Here is a 25826-nt window from a genome sequence, read left to right on the forward strand (position 1 = left end):
AGTGGCAACCTGGGTGACAAAAAAGCTGTGAGTTAAGTTGGATTTAGAACTGAAGAGGAGTAATGATGGAAGGAGGTGAAATCAGAGCATGGTTTATTTCTAAACCATTAGAATGGTATTTGTAGTGTATCATGCACCAGGAGTGAATGAAACGTTACATAAACACTTTGTAATAGTAAAAGAGGTTGCTGGAAGAAGGGGAACATGGAATTACTCATAGATAAGGGGTAAATTGAGACAAAAAAGTGCTAGTAGAGTAGCTACAGTAAATTCTATGTTTCAGACAGAGTGTTGGATAATAGCGGGGAATCGGGCTGGTTTGCATGATTTTGTGCTGATTAATTTGTGTGGTATGTTTGACTGCTGTTGTCTGACTTTGAGAGTTCTGAGACAGCTTTGAGGTTGACTTGTATAGTTCAGTATTCTGTCTGATTTTGCTCCACTGATATTCTTAACGGTTTATGGTTTTCAGTTGAAAATGAGAGCTGGAGGAATGAGTGAGTCATCAAAATGGAAAAAGCAGAAGAGATCACCAAGGCCCCCTCGACATGTAACTAAGGTCTCTCCTGCAACAGAACAACCAGCAGCCAACACTAGTAATGTCACAGGTAGGTTGAAATCTATTTCCAGAGACCAAACAGCATCTGTTTCAGAGCTATCTTGGAATGTCTTCATTTAATTTCTCTGAACAAGTTTATCTGCATTATACTTTTTTTTTAAATTTTAGTTTTTGATGTCTGTAGCAATAAATATGTTGTAGCTCTTCAGGTCCAGGAGAAAAAGTTTGAAGGAAATAGAATATGTATTGATGACAGAAAGCACGGCCCCATTGCTAATATGACAGCATTTCTCTGCCTTCAGTGTGCCTCATAGTAGTTTATATGGAAAGGAAAGGAAACCTTAAAAGGAGGCTGAGGTTATATGAAACTGTTTGGTATGGAGGAGATGGAGGGTGCCTCAGGTATGTGAGGAAATTGAGAACAAAAACTCTGGAAAGAGGCGAGCTATGGGAGATGAATCTGGGGAGAAAAGAGTGCTAAAAAGACTGTATGATGCAGTTGTCTGCAATAGGAGATTGTTGATCTGAGTGGCGTATTTTTTCATGCACTACTGAAGGATGTACTCAACGTTGTATCAAAGAGGGTGGGGGTGATGGTAATGGAAGAGGAGCAAAGGTTGACAAGGGAAGAGATAAAGGTGGAACTAGGGAATGTGCAGAGACCTACGTATCTGGAACAGGTGAGTGAACATATTTCTCACTACAAGTGTAAAGATTGAAAGTGTGCACCCGTAATCCATGACATTTAATAAAAGTCATGGGGCTGCACGCATTGAGACAGGGAAATACGGGGGACACTTAAAACTGTTACAGGAAGAATAGAGGCTCTATGATATGGAAAAAAGACATGAAGAGTTGTGTAGAGGAAAAAAAAAAAGGTAGAGCAGTACATGAAATGAGTTTGTGTGCAGGAAATTGTTCAGTGTACACATTAATCCTTTGGCGTGTGCTTCAATTCAGCCTGCTGAAGTGATGCAGTCTGTGAGAAGTGCTGTGAGCTTGAGAACATAATGCTGGGGGACTTCTATATCTTATTATTGTGTAATAGACTAAATAGTAACAGCTGTTTAAACCTCTCTTTTGGATGAGTCCTTCTGGCTGAAAAGTACTCTGCTTCTTGTGCGCTCTACATTTTGACGTCTCAGACATAAACATTAACAGTGAAAGGAAGCAGACAGGAAATTTGAGACAATAGCTGTGTAAAATACGTAGTTCTGACTCTTTTTCCATTGCAGAAACCTATTAAATATATTGTGAATGATTGTAGGACAATGTATTAATTGTGCAAAATGGCAAAATTGATTGTGTTAACATACTGCATTTTGAAAAACTTATTTAGGATACTTCCAAAAATCACAGCGATAAACATCCCTCTATGCAAAACCATATGCATTTCACATGTAAATACATAACTCTTCTTTGTATCTTTTTTGATTACCATGCTCTTGAGTGTATCTTCTCTTTGAAAATATTTGGTTTATTGATTTATTAAGTTCTCTTAAAGGAAGGTTTAGATTCTTGGAGCATTGTATTGTCTTTAGAAATAGTAAAAATACTCAATACTCTGTTTCAGATCTATCTGGATTTTACTGCAATTATTTAATGTGTTTTAAAGAAATAGATCTTTCCTTCCAGTCAAGGTTAAGAATCATCATCATCGTCATCATCGTCGTCATCATCTCACTTTGAAGGAATGACTAAAACTTGATGCAAGTCTTTAAAGTGCTTGTGCCATTCTATCTGAGTGTGAAGTACACCTTTGGGGCTGTTTTCTACTTTCTTCTTAATGAGAGAAATCCTCTGCACCTTTTGTTTAAAGATATGAATTACCTTATTCTCTGAGTCTGTTAGGTTCCAACTACTGTATTTTAATTTGGAGAACTTACAGAATCTTGCTGCATTAATTTTCTATGTTCTCTACATTAAACGTAAATATCTGAGATAATTTGTAGTGTGATGCCCTGATGAAAGTAGGCCTTCGCTGCTGTACTCACTGTATGAACTTGAGGCTGAGGTACAAAATTATGCTGATCTTTTTGGTTCTATTTCTCATCAGCAAGCGGAGTTACTTTCATAGATGCTCCCTCTCCCAGTTCCTCTGGAAGCTCCGAAAATATTTCATCTGCAGTCAGCCCTGCTACAGACAGCGGTTTGGACATGTCCTCACAGACCACCTCCAAGGAAGACCTGACGGACTTGGACCCAGTCACTTCTTTGGGGCTTCGTGCAGGAACGCCTTCAAATGAGGCCAAAGTCACTGAAAATCAGAACCAGCCTGAACTCCAGGTATACAGTTGCTGATAAAGAGGAGCTATAACTCCCAGCATCATTAGTTGTGGGTTTAGTACACACACACTCTTTCTTTTTTTGGTCACAGCATTTATATTGTATTTTAAGGCTTAGGGTCAGAGTAAAACATCTTCACTATAAGTGATTTGTAAATTCACAAATATATATATAATTTTTAGAACGACAGGTGCTCTTAGTGGTAAAAATGCTAAGAAGGTGTAGATAGAAATCGTATGCTGAGATTATGTAGTATTTAAAACAAACAAAAAAAAGAACTAAATCCTAGCCTCAGGAGCAGTAAAACTGATTGTGGGAGTATCTTCAAAGTCGAATTCTAGTCTCATAGCCTAGAATAAAATAGGTGAGAACTAGATGGAAGTGGAAGTGTTGGAAAGAGAGGGTTATGCAGTTTATCCTATGTAATATCTTCTAATTTGTTTTGTTTTTTTTTTCTTTCCTTCTTGAATGACTGATATAAATGAAGAATGAAAGTCTGAGGGAAGAGAAGATCCAGTCAGCCTCAGTTGAATCTATCCCTGAGGTTTTAGAGGAGTGCACTTCTGTAGCAGAGCATTCTGACTCTGCCTCAGTTCATGACATGGACTATGTAAATCCCCGAGGAGTACGTTTTACTCAGTCTTCCCAAAAAGAAGGTGAGAGATGGCAGTGTTGCTGAAGTCTGTTCTGCTTTCCACTATTCTGTGTCACTTTCTGCTCTGAAGGTGATAAATTCCTGTTCCTCAGCTGGTCTGTGATGATTTCATTTGTAACACTTGTGAGACACCATGAAAAATTAGGAACAATTGTTAACAGTGCTGATGTGTCTCATTTTCCTTTAGGAGCAGCACTGGTCCCTTATGGATTACCGTGTATTAGAGAACTATTTCGCTTTCTTATCTCGCTTACCAACCCTCTTGATCGCCACAACTCTGAGGTGATGATCCACATGGGGTTGCAGCTGCTAACTGTAGCTCTGGAGTCTGCTCCCATTGCAAACTGCCAGTCTCTCCTAGGACTTGTGAAGGAAGAGTTGTGCCGACATTTATTTCAAGTGAGTCTGACTTGTGCTAGTGCGGGGTTTGGCACTGGAGAGTTAGATACTGATTTGGATCAAACGGTCTACTGGAGTATTGCTTCTGAGCTTTGATGGATCTCAGTCTAAAAGAAGCTTTTTGCTGTATTGCAGTGGGAGTTCTGAGCTGCACCAGTGAAATGGTGATGTTGCGAAGCCAAAGATGTTGTCATGAGCCATTTTCTTTAGTCTAGGGCTGAGGAAGATGAAGCTGGTTAGAACGAACTGTTAATTAGGGATAATGACATATTGATATAGTTGGTTCTGAGGTAATTATGGATGCAAATTAGTATCTTAGTAGTAGGTAGAACTGTTGCAGTACCTAGCTAGTAACAGCACAAGGGCCATCTTGGAGGCAGTTCTTCTCCCAGGTTATTTCTCCACAAAAATAATCTGATGACTTTGCGAAAAAAAAAAAAAAAAAAAGCAAAACGTTGTAGTAGAAAAATAGTGTTACCACAAGCAGAAGGAAATTAAGAATATTTGTTCTCCCTTAGTAAAAATGAGACCGGGAGGCTGAATAAGGGGTTGTTTTGTTTTTCTTCTTTGTTTTAAATATTTGCTGTGGGAGACCACATGTTGATCTCAAGGCTGTCACGAATACCAGTACTAATAGCACACAATGAGTAGCCTGTATAATTCTTAAGGCTTTTTGTCTTTCTTGTTCAGCTACTGAGTGTTGAACGGCTCAATCTGTATGCAGCCTCCCTCAGGGTGTGTTTTCTCCTCTTCGAGAGTATGAGAGAACATCTGAAATTCCAGCTGGAGGTGAGTTTTTTTGAGTTTCAGAATGTACCTAGTAATAGTTCCTCAGGCTTGTTAAAGCCTAGGCAATCAGATGCAGTCTGAAAACCACTGAGTGGGTGATGGGTGGGCTAAGTATTCCTTGTCTTGTTAGATAATGAAGCATCTTTGAGACTAATATACTGTAGCTGCCTACTTTCATTCCTTTTTTCTTTTCTTTTTTTTTTTAACAATAGTAGATTCAGATGCATTAAATAATAGAGTTATATGGAACCTTTTTACAGATGCCTTCCAAATGAGCCAACATTGAATGTATAGGGTAATGTCAACTCATGTGGGAAGATAATGTTTACATCTGTTTCTGTAAACCTCAACGGTATTCACTGTGCTGCTTTCCTTTCTCTGAGCTGTCCTCTGTTTCTGGCAGATGTATATCAAGAAGTTGATGGAAATAATCACTGTGGAAAACCCGAAGATGCCCTATGAAATGAAGGAGATGGCCTTGGAAGCCATTGTTCAGCTGTGGAGGATTCCCAGCTTTGTGACTGAGCTCTACATCAACTATGACTGTGACTACTACTGTGCCAACCTCTTCGAGGAGCTCACCAAGCTGCTCTCCAAGGTGCTGCACAGTCTGGCTTGTGTCACACTTGTGACATCAAGGCTTGTCCTTTGGCCTTCCTTGGGCTGCTAGCCTCCTGCATGTGCCGGGGGGACATGGAGGGGAAAGGGTATGCAGAAGAGAAAGTCAGTAAGTCATAACATGGTAAACATATCAGCAGAACCTGCGAGTAGGAATGGTTGAAAGATTCTAAGTGAGCAATTTGAGACGAAGGATGCTATTTAATATTTGGGAGCACAATAGAAAATAAACATGAAGTGTATAATAACACAGCAGATAAACCATAAGAAAATGATCAAATATATATTAGGTAAATATCAAACATGGAAATTGTGGAGGGTTTTATTGTATGATCTAGGGTTCACAATGCTGAGGGGAATGTCCCTTCCTATTATGGAGAGAGAGAGAGAGAGAGATACATATATAAAAGTTGTCTAATACTTGGGTATTTTCTTTCCCAGAATGCCTTTCCAGTTTCTGGACAGTTGTATACGGTCCACCTGCTGTCTATGGAGGCATTGCTGACAGTGATAGATAGCACAGAGGCACATTGCCAGGCCAAAGTGCTGAGTACTGTACATCAACAAGAGAAGGAAGTTGCCAAATCAGGCCCAGAAACAATGAACTGCACCAAAGAATCGAGCAATAGTAAGACACCCTTTCTTGATATTTTGATATTAAGCTTAATATTGTGTTAAACACATGAATCTCATTCTGATAATCTGTGTATTAATCTTTATAAATATATTTTCAGTTTTCCTGTTGCATGTTGTGTAACTACCCTCTGGTCTTCGTAACCTGCTGGCGGAACAGGGCCTCAGTTCAGTGTTTGAGAATGGTTTAATACTTTTTTCTATTTCAGATCTTACCTTTTAAAGGATTTAGAAACCTCTTAGAGATGGAATAATCTTAACAATCTTAAGTAAAAAAAAAAAAAATTAAAAAACTCTCTTTTGTTAAATTAAGAAACTAGAACATGTAGTTAAATTTTGTATTGCTAATTGATCAAAACAGCACATGCTTTTTCATGTCTCTGAGTGGAAAAAAAGAATTACCATGCTTGACTTTGCTTAATATGTACTTGTGAATAAGACTGGATTTTTTTTTTTTTTTGCCAGCTTCTTCTGTGACCTAGATGTGTATCTGTTTGAGCATTAGTGAACAGAGAAGCTCTTTTCTTTGTTTTCCTATGGAAATAAGACATATCTGCTATTGTTTTTTGTTGCTTTGGTGCTTATCACAGTAGTTATAGCGATGGAACTACTTTGTCTCTCGTGATTTTGTCTCACATAAAGAAGTGAGGTATCTAGTTCCTGGGTTAGCACCCACACCGCCCAGCACCCATTCCCTGTTTTGCTTTAGTAAATAATACGGTGGAAATAAAATTCAGAGATATTAAAATGTGCGCCTCATTAAGTTTTATATAAAGGTCATGCCAAAACTGGCAGGCGCAAGAAAAGGGGAGCGTGCTGTGGGATTAATGTAAACAAAGTATTGAGGACACTGAGGACACAGCTACTGGAGAGGGGAAAATCCCTTAAATAAGCACAATTTGAGTGGTCAGTTCCTTATTTCTTTGGTATCTTTTTCATTGGCTTATGTATTTGTGAGAATTTTTGTTTTGTTTTTAACTTCTGTAGATAATGAGAGAGCACACAGTGAGGGAAAATCCACCCCTGTAGTCTCAGAGCCGGGTGGGGCACGTCCTCCCACCAGTGGTTGCCTTATGGCTGATCAGATAAAGCAAGGCTGCCTGGAATTGGAAGGAGGAGGTGAGACAGGTAATAATCTCTGCAGGGCCCTAAATCTGAGTGTGTGTGTACTGAGAATGGTCCTGTCATTTGCTGGCTGTTTTTACTATGCCATAGACTACTGCAGCTGTTTTGTGCTTATAACTGGAAAGAAATATAGTGGTGACTGTTTGTTTTATATTTGTTCTATGTATGCCTACTAATAGTTCAGTTTCTTCTGGGAAGGGGGTTAGATCTGGTAGGCTGCTTTGGAGCAAAAATGGATGACGTTCATCCCAAAGTTTGTAATTTAAGGTAGTCAGGGATTTTCCAGGGAATTAGTAATGTGAGTAATCACAGTAGCCAAAAAGTTAATTCTTATGAACATGTAAAACTGTCCAGGAGAAGAAACTACTATGCAGCTGTGCTGCAGAAAATGTGAATAGAGCAATGTAGTAGTTGTACAGTAGGGATGTTACTGCCATTTGTAAGGCAGCACGTTGCAGCAAGTCTCTATGACTGAAAACTGTGATGTGACAAGTGGGCTACTTGTTTCTCTGGGGATATTCTTGACTGTAATCACAATTTGTTCTTCTAGCTGAGAAGAGTATTCCCAAGAAGCCTACCCGATTTTCTTGCATCCTTCCAAGCCCTCAGGAGCTTATGCAGATTAAGAACAAAAAGAAGGTATGTTTGGGGATGTGTTAGGGTGTGTTCTCCTTGTTGCCTGTGTCCTGTAGGCTTTGCATAACTGGTCATGTCTCAGAACTTTTGAGTTCCAATCTCTGCTGGTAAGAGTTAAGTAGTAACTTACTGAAAATTCCACTGTACTTCAGAGACAGCGATGATTACTGTCTGTTCTTGTTACTTAGTTGTGCTGAGTTGCAAGGAGTTTAGGAAAAATTTCTTGTCCCAGAGTATGAGGCAGGTTCACCTAAATTCTGGATAGGAAAGTTCCTGGTCTAATTTTCATTATATGGGGTTAATCAGCAAATTCCATCAAAAAGGGCACATTGCCTACTTTTGTCAAACTTGTCAGCGGGGTGCATATCGAGAGGCCAGTATCAGTAGTGCTAGCTAGCTTACTATTCTGTTTGGTCTCATATTTGCTTTATCGTGAAGGTGACTGAAAATATTGTCTTGATTGTGGCAATTTTTTTTTTTTTAGCTTTGTTAATCCAGGTTACGGTCTAAACTCTGTACATCTCTGACCAGAGATGATTGTATTCTCTTAAATTTATTTGAACAAATACTGAAGAAATTAAACACAGATCTTTTGCTAATGATGTACCAATCTACTTTGTGATCCACTCCGTGAGCCTCCAGATATGAATGTGTTTTAAGTCACTGGTTTTGCTCCAAGAAGTTTGCTGCAGCACTGAGGATCTTAGTTCTTTACCTACATTGCGGTGCTGTTCTGGGATAATGCTAAATGACTTCCTGAGCACATTAGGGAAGATGCTTGTCGGCAGAGTCTTCAGAGGAACTGCTGAGTTTTGACATTAGTTAATTTCAGTTACTGTTTCAATTATAACTTCTTGTGTTGCTTTAAGTCTAGCTTTCAAGGCAGCCTTGTTGATGAATTTTGTGTGAAAGTCAGTTGTTCAGGGATACCTTGTATAGTACTTCCACTCTTCTAAATGAAAATTTCTAATGAGACTCCAGCTTCACCACAGTGGAAAACAAGGCTAGAAGAAATTAAGAGCATTGCCAGTGGCTAGTCCCTGCAGTAGCTGGGAGTTCCCTAAAGAAAATTCCAGGAGCTCCTAGAAAAAGTACAGGACACTACAGCAGAATGCAGAAATACAGTCACAATCTCTCTTAGTTTGCCCAAGGAAAATCCTTTTCTGACCCTAAATCTGATAGTGATTTCATTGTACGTGTGTAAACAGGGCACACAAAACACTCAACTTAAGAAATGTTGATGCTGACGTGGCACTGGCTTGTTCTGCTTTCTTTAACTAAAAAAATAAAAATAAAAAAAATTTACCACAGCTGGAAGGCTGAGAAAGCTAAATAAAAGCAGAAAACACATTATGCATCAGATGGAATGGTTTATTCTCTTTTTCCAAAGGCAGAAGCTCAGAGACTGTAGGACTGATGTGATTATAAATGCAGTGCAAACAGCGAGCAGTTTGATCTCCTTTCACATTGTCTTAAAACAAGTTCTGTTATGTTCTCTATCACAATAGAATACCCTTGGGGCTTGCTCTACAGGATTTATTGCTGAACAGAAATGCTCCTAGTGTTACAGTCCCTTCAGACCTAACATAATGGGGCAGTACATGGTTATTATTATATTACACCCTCACTGGGTTTCCTGTGCTGTCTATGCTGCTTCAGGAGCTACGTGTTTCACTGAAGTTTGAAGATGTTCTCACAGGCAGGAAACAGAAACTTGGTGGCTTCTCAGTTATTGAGAACCCAGGGGAGCTAGTACTCATGATGGTCATGAGTTTAGTTCACTAGGTCATCACTAGCAGTCTGATTGTGATAGGCACTAACAAGGAACTGACATTTATTCTAGTGCCTTAGTAAAGTTCATACGGTTATTTGTGCTTTTGGTTTTTCTGAACACCAACAGAAAATTCAGTTAACCCTTTCTCAGCCCGGTGTTTTACACTGGCTGTGGTACTGTGCAGTTTATTCCCTTCTGAGCTAAAAAAGTGCTCATTCTTTCCAGCCTCCAGGTAGCCTTGCCATGCTAGAGCATCAGCATGGTTCTTGAAAGCACACCTCACATGCAGAATGTTGTCTAGTGCTTAGGCTTATGTAGCACTTCTTTCTTGCATTGATTAAAAACTGAGGACTCTTTTTACGTGCCATGCAGTGAGATAGAATGTGAGAGCCTGGAGCCAGAGGGGACGGACAAGGGCATGGTCTAGTGCTTCCACTGTAGCTGGACAGAGCTGATCTTGCCCACGTGTTTGCTAAGGTCCTTGCTCTGCACTGTTTATGTACTGGAGTACATGAGGCATTTGGAGTAGCAGAGCAAATTGCTCAGTGAAACTTCTAAGCTTTTCATATTTAGTCTGTTCAGTATGACTTGATGCTGAGTTGTTGTGATGAATACAGATCTTCTGTCCTTGGTTAACCTTTCCCACTCACTCTGTATGATAAACTTGATCATGCTAAGGTTAATCTATTTTCTACTTAATGCTTTTGCTTCAAATGCTAAGAACAATCTAAAGTAAGAAATGCATTTCAAGACTGTAATTGTCAGAATGTTGTCTTCAGCTCCTGATAACTGGCACAGAGCAGTTCAACCAAAAGCCAAAGAAAGGGATACAGTTCCTGCAGGATAAGAACCTTCTTGCCACTCCCATCAATAATAATGAGGTGGCCAGATGGCTACGGGAAAATCCTCGCCTGGACAAGAAGATGATTGGGGAGTTTGTGAGTGATCGTAAGAACATAGATTTACTGGAAAGCTTTGTTGGGTAAGTATCTTTATGTATCCCTGTAATCGTGAAAGTTGAGTTCAGTGATAAAACGTAGTACAACAGTAGTTCCTGGAGGCATGGGATCTATACCGCTTGGTTCTCTGTGTACTAGCATGCCTTAATTCTGTACATCTCTCTCATATGGCTAACACCTGAGATACTTATGATAGTATCACATCCAGATTGTTTTCAGTAGAGCCATTCTTTGTGAAGACTACCAAGATAATTAAGAATTTCTGTAATTATCAGCGGTTCTTTGCTACCTTTTGCCTGCTCATGGCATTTTTCTTTGTTCTTCATCCTCCTTTACTATCTATTTTCAGAGAAATCTGCCATTCTGATGTTGAACCAAACAAGACTGTAGTCAGTAAGTCTATCCTGTCTTTACTGTCCCATTTCATTTTCTCACTGCATTTCATTCTTGTTGCAGGACTTTCAGCTTCCAAGGTTTAAGACTAGATGAAGCTTTACGACTTTATTTAGAGGCCTTCCGATTACCAGGGGAGGCACCTGTAATCCAGAGACTGTTGGAAGCCTTCACAGAGCATTGGAGGGTGTGTACTTGTTGGGCAGAAAGCTCAAACACTGTTTCTTGTGCATCTGCCTGATGGACATGACAAATCAGACTGCCTATATAGAATCACCAAGGTTGGAAAAAGACCTTCAAGATCATGCAGTCCAACCATCCACTTATCACCAATAGTTCTCACTAAACCATGTCCTTCAACACAAAATCCAAACGTTCCTTGAACACCTCCAGGGTTGGTGGCTCCACCACCTCCCCCCTGGGCAGCCCATTCCAGTGCCTGATATATGCTGCACAACATAAAATAAACTGTTATTTTATAAGAGGTAACAGTTGCACGTAGTGTTTTTTGGAAACTATAACCATAGTCTGATTTTTATTTTTTTTTTCAGTTTGTCCAAGAGGTTATTTAGTGCTGTGATAGAAAAATGGTTATTTTGATCACTGTTATATCCCTGTTACTGTAGGACTGACTTGTGCCTGTATTTGCCTTTCAGAAATCAAATGGTTCCCCATTTGCTAATAGCGATGCCTGCTTTGCCCTGGCCTATGCAGTTATTATGCTGAACACTGACCAGCACAACCATAATGTCCGCAAGCAGAACGTCCCAATGACTCTGGAGGTGGGTGCTAGCAGTGTAGGCACCTGTCTTCCCTTTTGTTAGCAATGAAATATCTGGCGTTCTCAGAGGTTGTTTATTTCCCCTGGTATTCATGACTCATGTATGCAGTAAGCTGGTGGGCAGCACTGAGGTTGAGTATTGATTGGAGAGGAGGGCTGGAGGTAAGGGACAGTCTTAAGAAGTATTGTGCTTAGCAAGACAGGTTGGCAAGTTAGTCAAGAGGCTTCTGTGCCTGAAAAAATGGTAAACTAAGACAGAGTAAGAATGAGAAGATCATCGAACTGCTTTTCAACAGCTCAACAGTCTGGGCTTTGAGAGAGTTCAAGTCCTGTGACTGTCAGTGTGCAATACAGACCTGTCACTGATGTCCAGCTTCAGCTAAGCATGTGTTCTGTTATCTCTGTTCTTTCAGAGTAGAGTGAGTAGAGGCAGGAGCTGCTGTGCATTGCCGTGCTGCTAAGAATAGCATTTTATCTTTGAACTTTGAGGATGGATCTTGAAGAATGCAGGAAAATCTCCTTCTGGTCCCATAGAAAGCAAGTGGAGTTCTGAATGAAGCCAAGCAGTTCAAGCTGAAGATACTAGGAGAGTTACATCAGTGTTTATTCATTTATTTTTTTCCCCAGGAGTTTCGGAAAAACCTGAAAGGTGTGAATGGAGGCAAAGACTTTGAACAGGACATGCTGGAAGACATGTACCATGCCATCAAGTAAGAATCAACCTGACATCTCCTTGTATGCAGCGAGAAAACTTGAGTTATTTGGTCTGTGAGATCTTCAGTGACCACAGAGAGAGGCTCACTGACCATGTTTGCTTCAAACCACCTTCCAGCTCCGTGTGGGACTGGAGTAACAAGCCTGGCACAGTGACTGCAATAGACTTGTATCTTTGGATTCTTGCCATGGTATTTTAATCCACAGCACTTAACCTAATATTAAAGAATACACATCTTCTTTCAACATGCATAATAATGGCTGAGTAAGAGCAACACATGAGAAATGTTTAAATTAAGAAGCCTCTGTCCTCCCGGCCAGGCGTTTAGATTGCTTCAGAACATTTATGCAGTGCCAGAGATAGCAGCTCATCCTCAGGACAGCACTGTTGCCTTGACATAACTGTCCGGGTCTTAGTTGCTTGTTTCATTTCAAAAGCTTTTCAGCTGTTTGTATGAGTCTACTCTGTACACCCAATCTCTCCTGCCATCCCTGAAGCTCTTGGCATTCTGACCAGTGTTTGAAGAGAATTCCTGGTGGCTGAAGCCTTTTTGGGCACGGACTGGCTCTGAGGGGGGGGGTTTAGTAATAACTCAGAAATCTACCCTATCAGTAAATCCAGACACTGCAAATTTGAAGCTGAGAGGATTATGTCTCTGAGGAGACAGGATATAACTCTTGACTCTCAGCTGGTTTCAATCTGCAGTTGCAGGCAATGACTTATGCTGGAAGCAGGACAGTGTACTTATGTTGGGCCTCTCTTTTGAGCATTATCAGGAAGATGGGGATGCTGCCTGTACCAGCTATCTAGAAATTCTTTGAGTTGGCTCAGTCTTTCAAATAGAGTTCTCGTTTTGATTGACCTTTTTTTTTCCTGAGGGTGTTGTTAATGTTGTTTTAGTAGTATCCTGAGAATATTGTCATATTTTTCAGTGAGATTGTGACTCTGTTCCAGTCTGTTTCTATCATTCCTTCACCAAATAATTCAGCTTTTTTATTGTGATCAATGCCTAAATCAATGGCTACTGTTCCACACCAAAGAGATTATTGTACTGTCATAGTTGAAATTGAGGGGTATTATTAGGAAAATCAATTGGACTATAATCTGTACAGAATAATACATGATCTGTTCAGGATCTTAGCATTTCACTTTTGAGTACAGAATTTCCTGAGACTTTCCAAGTAAAACTCATTCACTTGCTCCTGTTAATACTAACAAAAATGGATTTGTTTGAAAAAAAAAAGTATGCTACTGACTACTAACACATTTTCCTGTATAATCTCAGTAATGATTGCTCTTGTCAAAATAACACAGCTACCCGAAGCTGAGAAGAGCTTATTTCCTATGCATAAACCAAGGTATTTCTTTTATAGGTACTGTTAGCACATGAAAATTGCTTCTTTGGCAACTGAAGTGCATTATTTTTTTTATTTCTATGGATTGACCTCTGTTTTTTGGATTGCCTGGTCTTATATTTTGACTAGACTTGAGGCTGTCCTCAATTACTTGGTCATTTGGAGAGAATTATCTCTTGTGCAATGTTACCCAAGTTTAGGGAGTGTGTATTTTAACCTGAGGTTTCAAGTATTACTTGGCATTAATCATAATTGTTTTATTGTTGCATAGCTTTAATCGAGTTAGAGTAGGGAGCTGTGGTACCCTGGGTATGAGTCACCCATTACACATTTGATTTCTTGCTTTATTTTTAATTTGGAATTTGTTGGCTTTCTGATATTTAATTTTGATATAATTTGAATATTCTTATACAAAGTTGCTCACACTTCTTTGCTGTGGTTTATCAGTTTTTTTTTTTTTATTTGAGAGCAGTGAGATATGCATAGTGCTCTGAGTGGATGAGAGGTGGGGAATGTGAAGCTACACTAGCATGCTATCAGAAGTCTTCCAACATTTAACTGCAATATATGTTGCATTTTCCACCTGTAGGAGGTAGCTGCTTCTTCCATACTATAATTACACTGTAGTGACCCAGAGTTCCTGAGAGCCACTGCACTTTATATCCAAGGTACTGGAGGGGGGCAGAGGAAGCAAGCAGGCTTTAGAAAAGAGAATGTTGCAGGAACTGGCAAAATCACTCCAGAGTAGATATCAGTTAACTTTGTGACCATGTAATGAAAGGTACTGTGTAAATGTTATGTTTGGCTCAGAATGAAAAATTCAACCTTTCTGCCTTCCTCCCTTGCAGAAATGATGAGATAGTGATGCCAGAGGAACAGACGGGCCTGGTGAAGGAAAACTATATCTGGAATGTCCTGCTGCATCGTGGTGCCACTGATGAGGGCATATTTCTCCATGTGCCCCCTGGAAGCTATGACCATGATCTCTTCACCATGACATGGGGCCCAACCATTGCAGCACTTTCTTATGTTTTTGACAAGAGCTTAGAAGAAACAATCATCCAGAAGGCTATCTCTGGTTTCAGGTAGGTCTTACATTTGTGGAACCCAGAAATACTAGTTGGATTGTTATCTCATCTGTCTGCTGAAGAGGGCACAATGAATACCAGCTGTTACTTTTCCTAGCAATTGAAAAGCTTTTTTTATTTTAATTACTATTGTTTTTAAGTTGTGGCCTACGCTCCCCTGGATTTGTTCTTTTGTTAGTGCTGATTCACCTCATCTTGGCCTTTCTTAGTACCACTGGCCACTTGGTTTGACTGGTGTGTTGCAGTAAGTTTAAGTGCTTTGGGGTGTGTACTTTCAAATTCCAGCATAGTTACATTTAGAAGCCTTGCTGACACAGCTATACTACTTAAAAGTGAAGGAAAATTACTATTACCTTGCACAGTGATGCTGACAGAGTCCTGGGATATCAAGAAAACCTTTCATGAACTTATGTATATGAGGCCTTTGCTGTGGCTGGATTGATAGAGATTGTTCGTTTCTTTCTGTTTTTTGTTTGCTTGTTTCTTTCTTTCTTTCTTTTTTTTTTTTTTTTAACCTTTTTCCTGTCTCTGATCAATAATTAATGTTGTCATCTTTGAGGTGCTGTATTGGAAAAACCTCTGGTTGTGCTTGAATGCAGACCAAGCCATGCCTTAAATGTAGTCTTAAAGCTCTGTTAATATGCTACTGTAGCCACCATCTCTTGGAAACAGCAGGTTTAGTTGAAGGTTTAATGTCAGCAACTTCTTATGTCAAGACATGAAAGTTGGCATATTGGCACAGCTGCAGGTAGTTTGTCTGTTTGGACTTGATTCTTGGAAGTGATCCCGACATAATCACAGACAAATATCAGCGGTCCAGGACTGAAGGATGATTTTGATTATATGATGGATAATAGACTCTATGCACGAGCATTTGTTACGAGTGGGTAGAGAGGAAGGTCTGAAATGTCAACGAAGAGGCAGTCTGATTTGCTCTCTTGTACAGAGACCTCTCTGCCAAGTTATTACAGTGTTTTCTGTGTTCTTCTTCCCCTAGGAAATGTGCAATGATTTCTGCTCACTATGGCCTCAGTGACGTGTTTGACAATCTCATAATTTCTCTCTGCAAGTTTACAGCCCTCAGCAGCGAGGTAAGTTTGCAAGGAGGGGAAAGAAGTATGCTTTTTAGTACGTTGGAGCTCTCTTTTTTTGTTATGTAGTATAGTTTGTTTATTTTAGTTATACCTGTATCTGTAGATACAGAAATCTGTATCAGCCCCTGCCCCGAGTTTTCTGGTGAAGGCAATGAAAAACTGTGTGGTAAAGTAGGAGTTCTGTTGTGCAAGTCCAAATAAGTGCATTTCCTACATACTCACAAGTAGCAGTTCATATAAAACTGCTTATTTCACCTATTTCATATGAGGAAACTTAGATCTCCGTGTAAAGATAGTGATTGTCCATACTGCCAAGTGAGTTTATGCATTTCAGTTATTAAATATTTGGTTATAGAGCTTATGAAGTGCCAAGAGGGACTGTTTTGTGATCGGTTCTCTGTAAGTGAAGGGGCTGTGCATCTGTGCAGCATTAAGTGGTTAGAAAAACATGTTTTGAATTGTTCACTGGGATCAGGAAATAACATCAGCAGTTTGTTTCACTTTTAGCAAGAGCTTAAGCACTATTTCTGATACAGTCCAAGGTACAATGATTGATTTAAGCTTTTTTGCCCAGATCTTTTTGCGTGGAATATCATCTGCCTAGTTTTTTTCCCCTAAGCTTCTTGGTAGGTAGTAAATGGCAGAAGGTGCAAAGGAGATTACAGCTATTCCTTTCTAAGGTCAAACATATAAAGAAATCTACAACATTGTTCTTAGAACCTGTAGAAGACCCACAGTGAGCAGAAGGGAGTTCTGCCAAATTGCACACACATACAGACGAAAAGGAGTGGGGCTGGAACAAGACCTCTAGAGAGTGAAAGTATGGGTGTAAAAGGGCTCAAACAGATGATTTTTGAAATCTTTAGAAGGGACAGTAGAAAGAGAACAGTCCTGCAAATTAGTCCAGTTAATGGTGTTTGGCTGTTCCAAAACTACAGAAAAGTAGAGTTGTCTGAACTGGATGTTTTTTATATTGCTCACATCCCGCATTGGTAGCAATGAAGAAGCACCAGCTTGACTGTTATAAGACAATAAACAGAAAGCAAAACCCTCAACAATCAAGCAGTGCAGTTGCTTTTGATTCCCTTTTCCTGCACATCTCACTACAGTAAAGATGAAATACTCGATCCTCTCCAAGCATACCAGATTTTGAGACTACCAGCAGATTACACAAGGAAAGGAATGTCTGCTGTGAAACAACTGTTTGACACAGATTTACACAGTAGAAGCAACAAGACTAGGCCCTCAGAGGCACCAGCTATTGCCAGCTGCATCCCATCTAGTTGTAAGACTAGAATCTGGAGCAGTCTTAGGTCTGTGAAAATTAAGCAACTGTGCCTTTCGCTGATGATGTAGGATTGAGGAATTCTGGATTTGAACCGAGCCGTGAGTTTTTATCTGTGGCTAATTCCAGCTACACCAATTACTTTCTGCTTCCCTAAATTCCTGAAGGGCTTGAGGATGACAGTGGCATATGACAACTAAACAAATACTTGAGAGACAGTCTGGTGGAAGGGGGAGAAGGGGTGAATGTCTCCAGGGACTGAGGAGACAAATCAAAGAGGAACTGTTAGAAAGTGGGAGAAGAACATTGAAGTGTCACATGGCTTAGAATCATAGGATGGCCTAGGTTGAAAAGGACCTCAAAGATCACCTACTTTCAACCGCCCTGCTATGTGCAGGGTCACCAACCACCAGACCAGGCTGCCCAGAGCCTCATCCAGCCTGGCCTTGAATGCCTCCAGGGATGAGGCATCCACAACCTCCTTGGGCAACCTGTTCCAGTGCATCATCACCCTCTGTGTGAAAAACTTCCTCCTAATATCTAACCTAAACCTCACCTAACTCAGTTTAAAACTATTCCCCCTTGTCCTATCACTATGCATCCTCGTAAGCAGCTGTTCTCCTTCCTGTTTATGTGCTCCCTTCAAGTACTGGAAGGCCACAATGAGGTCTCCCTGGAGCCTTCTCTTCTCCAAGCTAAACAATCCCAGTTCCCTCAATCTTTCTCCAGAGGAGAGGTGCTCCTGCCCTCTGTTCATCTTAGTGGCCCTTCTCTGGACCCGCTCCAAGAGCTGCACGTCCTTCCTGTACTTGGAGTCCCAGTCCTCGATGCTGTACTCCAGTACACAGGCCTCACAAGAGCTGAGTAGAGGGGGACAATCACCTTCCTCTCCCCGCTGGCCACCCCTTTTTTAATGCAGCCCAGAACCCAGTTGGCCTTCTGGGCTGCATGCGCACACTGCTGGCTCATGCCCAACTTCTCATCCTCCAGGACCCCCAGGTCCTTCTCTGCAGAGCTGTTCTCAAAGAGATCTTCCCCCAGTTTGTATCAATACCTGGGATTGCCATGACCCAAGTGGAGCACCCTGCATTTGGCCTTATTGAACCTCATTAGGTTTTTGTGGGCCTACTTCTGCAGCCTGTCCAGGTCCATCTGCCACTTCCTAAGCTAGATCACCCTGGTGATCAAGTGTCCCCAGTGAGCACTGCAATTTCTATGCATAGCCACTTTGTTTAAAAGAAGAGGAATAGAAAGGAATATGGAGATTGATTAGCTTGCTGTTAGCTGGTGTTCAGAGTAACTTTACATGTCCAGAATGTTTTTGGCCATAGTTTCCATCTCAAACAGTAATGGTTGCAGCAAGAGGGGCAGTGATACCTTATTTTAAGGCTTTGACTCTGGAGTGAGGTCCCATAGCAGAATAAGTTAGTGTTATTTATAAGTTCACACTGAGCACTTTCGAAGTGTTCTGTAGTGGAGAGCTTAGGTCCAAGTGTCTCAGTGATTTAGCTTGCTCTGGAAAGCCGCCTTGTCTTTGTTTCTGTGTCAAGCAAATATGAGCTGAGTTAGTTGTCTACAGCATTGTGCAAAGAATTGCTGCCTTTTCTGTAGTCAGTTCTGATCAGTCTGCTGTGATTTCTGTTGGGGAAGGAACAAGTCTTGCTGACTGCTGCCCCTTTTCTTTCCTTTAGTCTATTGAGAACCTGCCGACTGTTTTTGGAAGTAATCCCAAGGCCCATATTGCAGCAAAGACTGTGTTTCACTTGGCCCATCGCCATGGGGACATTCTGCGGGAGGGCTGGAAAAACATCATGGAGGCCCTCCTGCAGCTTTTCCGAGCAGAACTGCTGCCCAAGGCCATGGTAGAGGTAATCACACGGGTAGCTGAAAACTCGGGGAGTGGGAAGCAGGCTTTTCATAGAATCAGTTCAAAGTGGTGTAGAGCTCCTCTGCAAACAAGGCCTGGGTTTGGTGAAGTGTGTACAGATCTAGAAAGCGGTCAAAAAGTGTCATGTTCAAGAACATGCAGGCTCAGCTTGTTTCACAGCATTTCTTTTTTTTTTTTCTTATTTTTGTTTTTGTTGTATTTGAGAAATTCCACCATTCGTTTCACTTGAACAAATTTTGAATATTTGCAGAAGAGAGAGTGCATGAGGTATTAGAGTGCAGTATTGGTATTGCCAGATGGTGGAGAGGTGTGACTAGGTGTAGAGGGGTGAAGAGCTGGGTTGACTGGCTGTGGGCAGGTGCTTGGGTGTGGTATTTCATCATTAAGTGAAGCATTGTAGGGGCAAAAGCAGACTACAGAGAAGTAGAAAACTGAATATATTTGTTCTGGTCTGTCTTCCAGGTTGAAGACTTTGTGGATCCCAATGGTAAAATCTATCTGCAGCGTGAGGAGACACCATCTAACCGGTGAGTGGAGCAGATAGCTCAAGCAGTCTTTTTTATCCTCCTTAGTCCTGGAAAATAGTATACCTTTTCTTTTTCTTCTGTAATGTTTTCTTGATGCTGATGTCTTCTAATTTGCAGTGGTGAATCTACAGTGCTGAGTTTTGTTAGTTGGCTCACCCTCAGTGGGACGGAGCAATCTGGCATGAGAGGGCCATCTACTGAGACACAGGAAGCAAAGCGAGCGGCTCTGGAGTGCATAAAGGTAAAATGCATGAAGTGCATAAAGGTAGAAAGGCTGTGAAAGAACCTGCTTTTGTCTGTGTGACAGTATTATGCAGATAAAAGGTAACAGAAGCATAAACATGCGTGTTTCTAGGCAGTATTCCAGGCTCCCAGAGGACTTGGGAAATGTAATAAAGTAAAGATGAGCGAATCTGCATTGCCAGCTATAGAGTCTGCATTGCCAGAGTCTTATAGGATATGATGTACTAACATAGTAACATTTGAAAATAGAGACGGTTTTGCACAAGAAACTGGGATCTGCCCTTGGCATCACTATGCTATAATTAAGCACAAATTTATTAACTCTCAAATGACTAATCTTTTCCAAGACAAGGCAGTCTATGGGCAGATGTTCTTTTTTAAAAGGCAAGGAGCTACCTGATAAAATCTGTCTAGCACTGTTAGAGGATAATTGATGTTAAAGGATTGAATTAGCTTTCAGGAATTTTCCTCCATGTAACTGCGTTGAAACCACTCCCAGTACCTACTGCAGCAGCATGTGGTGTTTTGTGGGGAATCTGTTTGTATGCCTTCCCCGCATCCTGGATATATCGTTCTCTTTTCTGTCTTTTCCAGCAATGTGATCCTGAGAAGTTGATCACAGAAAGTAAATTCCTCCAACTTGAATCCCTCCAGGAGCTGATGAAGGTGAGAAAGATACTGGGCAAGGGACAGGATGGGTGATGGCACAAGTCTGCTGAGTGATTATGCGTATGTGTTGTATACTCACCTAGCTCCTCTATCCTCAGAGGGTGTCTTAAGCCTAATTGGGGTTTGAAATCAGACGTTAGTTTGTCTGTTGCCTGCTCAGAAGTTACACATTTGTTTAGTAGCAGAGAAAGACAGTAAATTGTGAAAAACATTGTAAGAGTCTTTTGGTAACAGAAACTGTTTGAAAATTTCATGTGCCATCTTAGTTCTGGAGGAGGATTTTGCTCTTAGTCCTCTATGTCAGGAACTCTTCCTTTAAATGCAAGTTGTTGGCTTGTGGATAGTCACTTCTAGGTATGTCTGTCTTTTCTGTGCTTCAAATATGCTTAATAAGAAGCTGCTAGCTGCCAGAAAGCCTCCCCATCTGAGACACTTCATCAGAGTTTAACATTCTTTAAGTTTGAATTACATCTTTCTTAATCTTTATTAAAAAAAAAAAAAAAAAAAAAAAAAATATATATATATATATATATATATATATATATATATATATATATATAAATATAATCTTCCATATACTTAGATTAGCCCCTGACCTCCAATGTATTTTTGATGGACTATGCACAACTTCCCCAGACACTGGAGTGCTGCTTTGCCCAGACTAAGAGCATTCTGTTGGTCCTCACTGGTACCCCTGTTTTGAGAAGCTGCAAGTCACAAACATTAATTGTCTTTTCTAGGCTCTAATCTCTGTGACTCCCGATGAGGAGACATACGATGAAGAGGATGCTGCCTTCTGCTTGGAGATGCTTCTAAGGATTGTACTAGAAAATAGGTATGACCTTGAAATACATTTATAGTCGCTGTCTATGTCTCTGCAGGACTGCAGCTGCTGACTGGGTCTAGGGAATCAGTTCCTTATGTGCTTCGTTTGCCAGCTGAAGCAGCATGTGGCTATAATTTCAGGGCTTAGCAATTCTGTTCTAGCATATGCAAACATAGGGACTATTCACCCATGAATTATTGCTTTGATATCATGAGATCTGGAGAATATAAACTAAACACTGGTGGGAGAATTCACCCACCTGCTTGATTTGCGAGTAATTAAGTAAATAAGATACTTGACAGTTTTGTTGTTTCTGTGTGTCTGTTCTTATATCTCTCTGCTGGAGTTTTTCTTTGTAGTTATGAAATACCAGATTGTGAGGTTGTATGGAGTATTCAGGGTGGAAGAGGGAAGTAGCTGCATCCTGCTTGTCTCATATCCTTTCATCCTACCCTTTCCCTCCTCCTTGTTGTGGCTAGGGACCGTGTGACCTGTGTCTGGCAAACTGTCCGAGACCACCTCTACCACCTCTGTGTCAATGCAATGGAGTTCTGCTTCTTAGTGGAGAGGGCAGTGGTGGGCCTGCTGAGGCTGGCAATTCGGCTCCTTCGTCGGGAAGAAATCAGTGCACAGGTAAGGGGAAGTCTGTTGCTGTTGTGGGTGGGTTTTTTTGCTGTATCTGGCAACATAGGAAAGCAATTATTGTGATATGGACCCACACTTAGCCTGTGTGTGCTACAGGTAACAACAACCAGCAGTTGTAAGTAGCCCTAAGTAGGGAAGGTGGACTTTGCTGAAGAAGAGAGTGTATATAACAGGATCTGTTATTCTTGCTGTCTCTTTCTGTGGCTAGGTTCTCCTCTCATTACGTATCCTGCTCATGATGAAGCCAAATGTGTTGTCCAGAGTTAGCCATGAGGTTGCCTATGGCCTCCATGAACTGCTGAAGACCAATGCTGCCAACATTCATTCTGGGGATGACTGGTACACGCTCTTCACCCTCCTGGAGTGTATTGGGTCTGGGGTAAAGCCACCTGCAGCCCTGCAGGTTACAGCAAGGGCAGATAACGACACAGGTAAGATAGGCCGGCTTTTGCTAGGAAATCTGATGCCCGCCTGCCAGATAAGCAGCTGCTTCCCCAAGCTTTTCAATTAGCAGAGGGAACTGCAAGAAAACAAAGCTGACATTAAACTACATTATCAAGATTAAAGACCAGCACCTGCTGTTCACTCCTACCCCATGGTCTGTCCCTGGCTCTACTCTGCCATCTCTTCGTACTCTGAGCAACAGTCCAGGTGCTCATCCCTGGGGGAGCAGTGGGGAGGAAAACTGATACCAGTTGCAGCAGCTGTAGATCTTTGCACTGCCCCATGGAGTATATTCTGGTGGTTGTGGTCCGGTGCCATGGGTAATATAGCCTTTAATCTCTTATCCAGGTGTGTAATGTAAACCCAGCTGTTTCCTCTTTTAGAGGACTGACTCCTTTGTGTCCTCTTTTTAAGGATTTTGAAAAAGGAAGTAGTTCTTTAAACTATTTCCAATTCAGTTTGTTTTCAGAGTGTACATGCAATTCCTGTAAGACCAACCCACTGTTTGCCATTTCTCTGGACTGTGTTAGCAGACGATCTTTCCAGCAAACTGTTCGTGTTCTGCTTTAGCCAGCTGCTGTGTATTTGAGGCTGACATCTTCAGACTTCTACAGGAAAAAAAAAAGAAAAAAAAATTAAAGAAAGGATTTTCCTAAAAGGCTGTTCTCCTCTCTGCTTTTCTAGAACTTTTTCTCTAGGTCCTAATGCCTTATGCTAAATAGCTTGTGGCCTTTGCCTTCTGGAGCAAATACAAGATTTTTTTTTTCTCCCAGCTCTTTTTTTTACTGCTCCTGTCTTTACTGCTTGAACAAACTACTTTACTATAGCATCCTGTAAGATCAAAACATTATTTCTCTTTACCTCCTGAAAATGTTTGGTGCACTGTTCACAGCAAATCTAGATGCTGGTGGATTTCTAGATAATGTTGAATGATGAGGGAAAAAACCCACAATTTTTGTTCAAGACAACTTTATCACGGTGCCTTAAATTTGGCCTTTGCAATGGTTTCTGAGCTTGGGACATGTGAAATACAAGGTTATCTTGAAATTCGGGGAAGGTAGATCGGATAGATATGGAACATGCATGAAGTAAACTGCTCTGAACGAGAAACACTTCACCCGTATTAATGTGGAGTGGCATGAGGGACCTCAACAGCCACACAAGTCCATATTTTGCATTGTGCTTTAGGAGTTGCCTTGGCTGAACCTAGCACCTCCAATGGTTCTAAAATATGTGGTACATATGATTCTTCCCCTGGGATCAAGTTGTTGAAATTTGCTGTTTTAAATCCATGGTCAGTTAATAAGTGACTTAGCAGAGGATGGAAATTCCCTTCCTTCTGAAAGGGAAAAACAAATGTACATACCAGGAATAAATGCCAAGGTCTGTGTTTCCTGCTATCTCCTGTGCATACTTCAGTTACAGTTGTTCTTCCTTTCCCAGGAGGAAAGGCCTGGCTCAGATTCTTCCAGGGCGCACCGGTGCTTCTTAGCTAATGCTGATCTGGATTGCTTCTCCCTTATTCGTAGCTACTCTCCCAGGTTTACTCTCTAAAACCTCTGCCTTTTGTCTTGAAGGTGCTCAGTCAGACAGTGAGGTCTCCTCCTATCATCCAAGTGACATGAGCCTAGACCGTGGCTACACGTCTGATTCAGAGGTGTACACAGACCATGGGAAGCCAGGCAAGATGCACCGCTCGGTGACGGATGTGGATGTGATGAACAGTGGCTGGCTAGTGGTGAGTAACCAAGGGGCTTCTGGTGCCAAAAACTAATCCTGGTTTTTGGAAGAGGGTGTGGTAGGGACGTAAAGAATAAGGCTGTAGAAGAGATAGCTAGGGTGAGCTGACAGTGTAAAGGGAAGATGTGGAGACGATGCAGATGGAGAGCAGAAAGCTGGGAGGCAGATGTTGAAGAAAGGGGAATTGTTTCAGAAGAAAGGTTCTTTCAGCACGTGCATGCGGTGCAGTTTGTTACACTACTCCCTCCTGCTACCCTCTTGCTGTGCCCTGCAGGTAGGGAAAGATGACATCGACACCTCTAAACCCAGTGCTGGGTTCAGCAAGCTGGGGCCGTCTCCTCTTGTCAACCAGTACAGCCTGACCGTGGGGTTGGATTTGGGCCCACATGACACAAAGTCTCTCATGAAGTGTGTAGAGTCCTTGTCCTTCATTGTGCGAGATGCTGCCCACGTGACACCTGAGAACTTTGAGCTTTGTGTTAAAACCATCCGCATTTTTGTGGAGGCAAGCTTGAACGGAGGTAAGGTGGCCTTTGATTTGACAGCTGGGATCAGGCTTGAGAGTGCCAAGCAGCATGAAGGGATGTGTGAAATACTGTTGGGGAATGAGTCCCCAGCTCTCAGATAATCTTCTGCTATGAGAAAAGTCCATGTCACTGTGACACAAGAGGCCAGCACCTAATGTAAAGGTAGCAGCATCAGCAAGTGTTGGCTTCCTGTGGATGCAGAAGGCTGTTCCTGAAGGGCACTGGGTACCTCTTAAAATGAGTAGAACCCTCCGCTGGGGGTGTCAGAAAGTGGCTGCTACATGTGTTGAAAGGCTGAAAACATTTTGTGATGAAGTTGTGCATATTGTATGTTGCTGCCTTTACCTTTTTAGGCTCTAAGTCCCAGGAGAAAAGGGGGAAGAGCCACAGGCATGATAGTAAATCCAGTCGGTTAAAAAAAAAGCCAAAGGAGAGCTCCACTCGGCGATCACGAGTCTTGAGCCAGCACCAGGTCCACACACACAGTGATGAGGACGAGGATGAGAGCATCCCTGCCAGCTACCACACTGTGTCTTTACAGGTTAGTCAGGACGTAAGTATAGCAAGGATTTCCTCCTCTCCTTTCCCACACTCGGGACCTTGCTAGGGAATCACTGGGACTCTTCATGGGATGAGGGGAGGTTGTATCCTGGACTAGTGACCACTGAATGGTGAAGGTTAGGGCTGGTCGCAGAGTGTGGTTCTGCAGTGAGAGAGAAAAGCCAGAAGAGTAGGTGAATGGAAATAAGTCACTGCAGAAGATACAGTGAATGTGGATAAAGGAAGTTTGGAGACATGAGTTTCATGTGTGATTAGTGAAGAGTCTGACAGAGCATGTGAGCTTATGGAGAGAGGAGAACCTGGTCGGCTGGGACACAGGGTTTTCAAGTACAGAGGACTGGGATGCAGGAGTTATTTCTATCTTGGCTCTCAAAGATGTGAAGATGCTGACTTAGCACTAATCTTTTGGGCCACAGTTCAGTAGTAAAGTTGTTAGGATGCTGTCATGTGCCATTGGAGAGTTTTTGCATGTTTCACGTTGCTTTAAAAAACTAAGTTGCAAGGAGACAGAGTTGTCTGTGGGCAATGTAGCTGAGTCATTGTTTTTCTCCCTAAGTTAGGCAGGGCATCGTGCTGTGTATTGGAAATGCTCTGTGCAGGCCAAGGATCCAT

The 25826-nt window shown here is 41.5% G+C and overlaps 1 protein-coding gene across 4 annotated transcripts in view; it reads left to right on the forward strand.

The window, feature by feature from the left end:
- GBF1 (golgi brefeldin A resistant guanine nucleotide exchange factor 1) overlaps positions 1-25826 on the forward strand; it is a 97798-nt gene that overhangs the window by 67289 nt on the left and 4683 nt on the right. For 2 of the 4 annotated variants that reach the window (XM_042863523.1, XM_042863525.1), the window contains 25 exons: positions 473-608; positions 2616-2845; positions 3333-3501; positions 3688-3899; positions 4590-4688; positions 5092-5286; positions 5748-5934; positions 6927-7067; positions 7615-7703; positions 10254-10456; positions 10890-11013; positions 11483-11608; positions 12235-12317; positions 14526-14762; positions 15763-15856; positions 18836-19012; positions 19495-19559; positions 19677-19800; positions 20397-20468; positions 21212-21306; positions 21777-21930; positions 22151-22373; positions 23964-24124; positions 24401-24647; positions 25007-25206. In XM_042863523.1, coding sequence (XP_042719457.1) covers positions 473-608; positions 2616-2845; positions 3333-3501; positions 3688-3899; positions 4590-4688; positions 5092-5286; positions 5748-5934; positions 6927-7067; positions 7615-7703; positions 10254-10456; positions 10890-11013; positions 11483-11608; positions 12235-12317; positions 14526-14762; positions 15763-15856; positions 18836-19012; positions 19495-19559; positions 19677-19800; positions 20397-20468; positions 21212-21306; positions 21777-21930; positions 22151-22373; positions 23964-24124; positions 24401-24647; positions 25007-25206 — 3843 coding nt within the window. The remainder of the gene's footprint in view (positions 1-472; positions 609-2615; positions 2846-3332; positions 3502-3687; positions 3900-4589; positions 4689-5091; positions 5287-5747; positions 5935-6926; positions 7068-7614; positions 7704-10253; positions 10457-10889; positions 11014-11482; positions 11609-12234; positions 12318-14525; positions 14763-15762; positions 15857-18835; positions 19013-19494; positions 19560-19676; positions 19801-20396; positions 20469-21211; positions 21307-21776; positions 21931-22150; positions 22374-23963; positions 24125-24400; positions 24648-25006; positions 25207-25826) is intronic. The other 2 variants (XM_042863524.1, XM_042863526.1) reach the window with 1 other exon arrangement.

The sequence above is a fragment of the Lagopus leucura genome, unplaced genomic scaffold (genome assembly GCF_019238085.1).
Source record: "Lagopus leucura isolate 7727_CA_CO unplaced genomic scaffold, USGS_WTPT01 Super-Scaffold_739, whole genome shotgun sequence".
Lineage (NCBI taxonomy): Eukaryota > Metazoa > Chordata > Aves > Galliformes > Phasianidae > Lagopus > Lagopus leucura.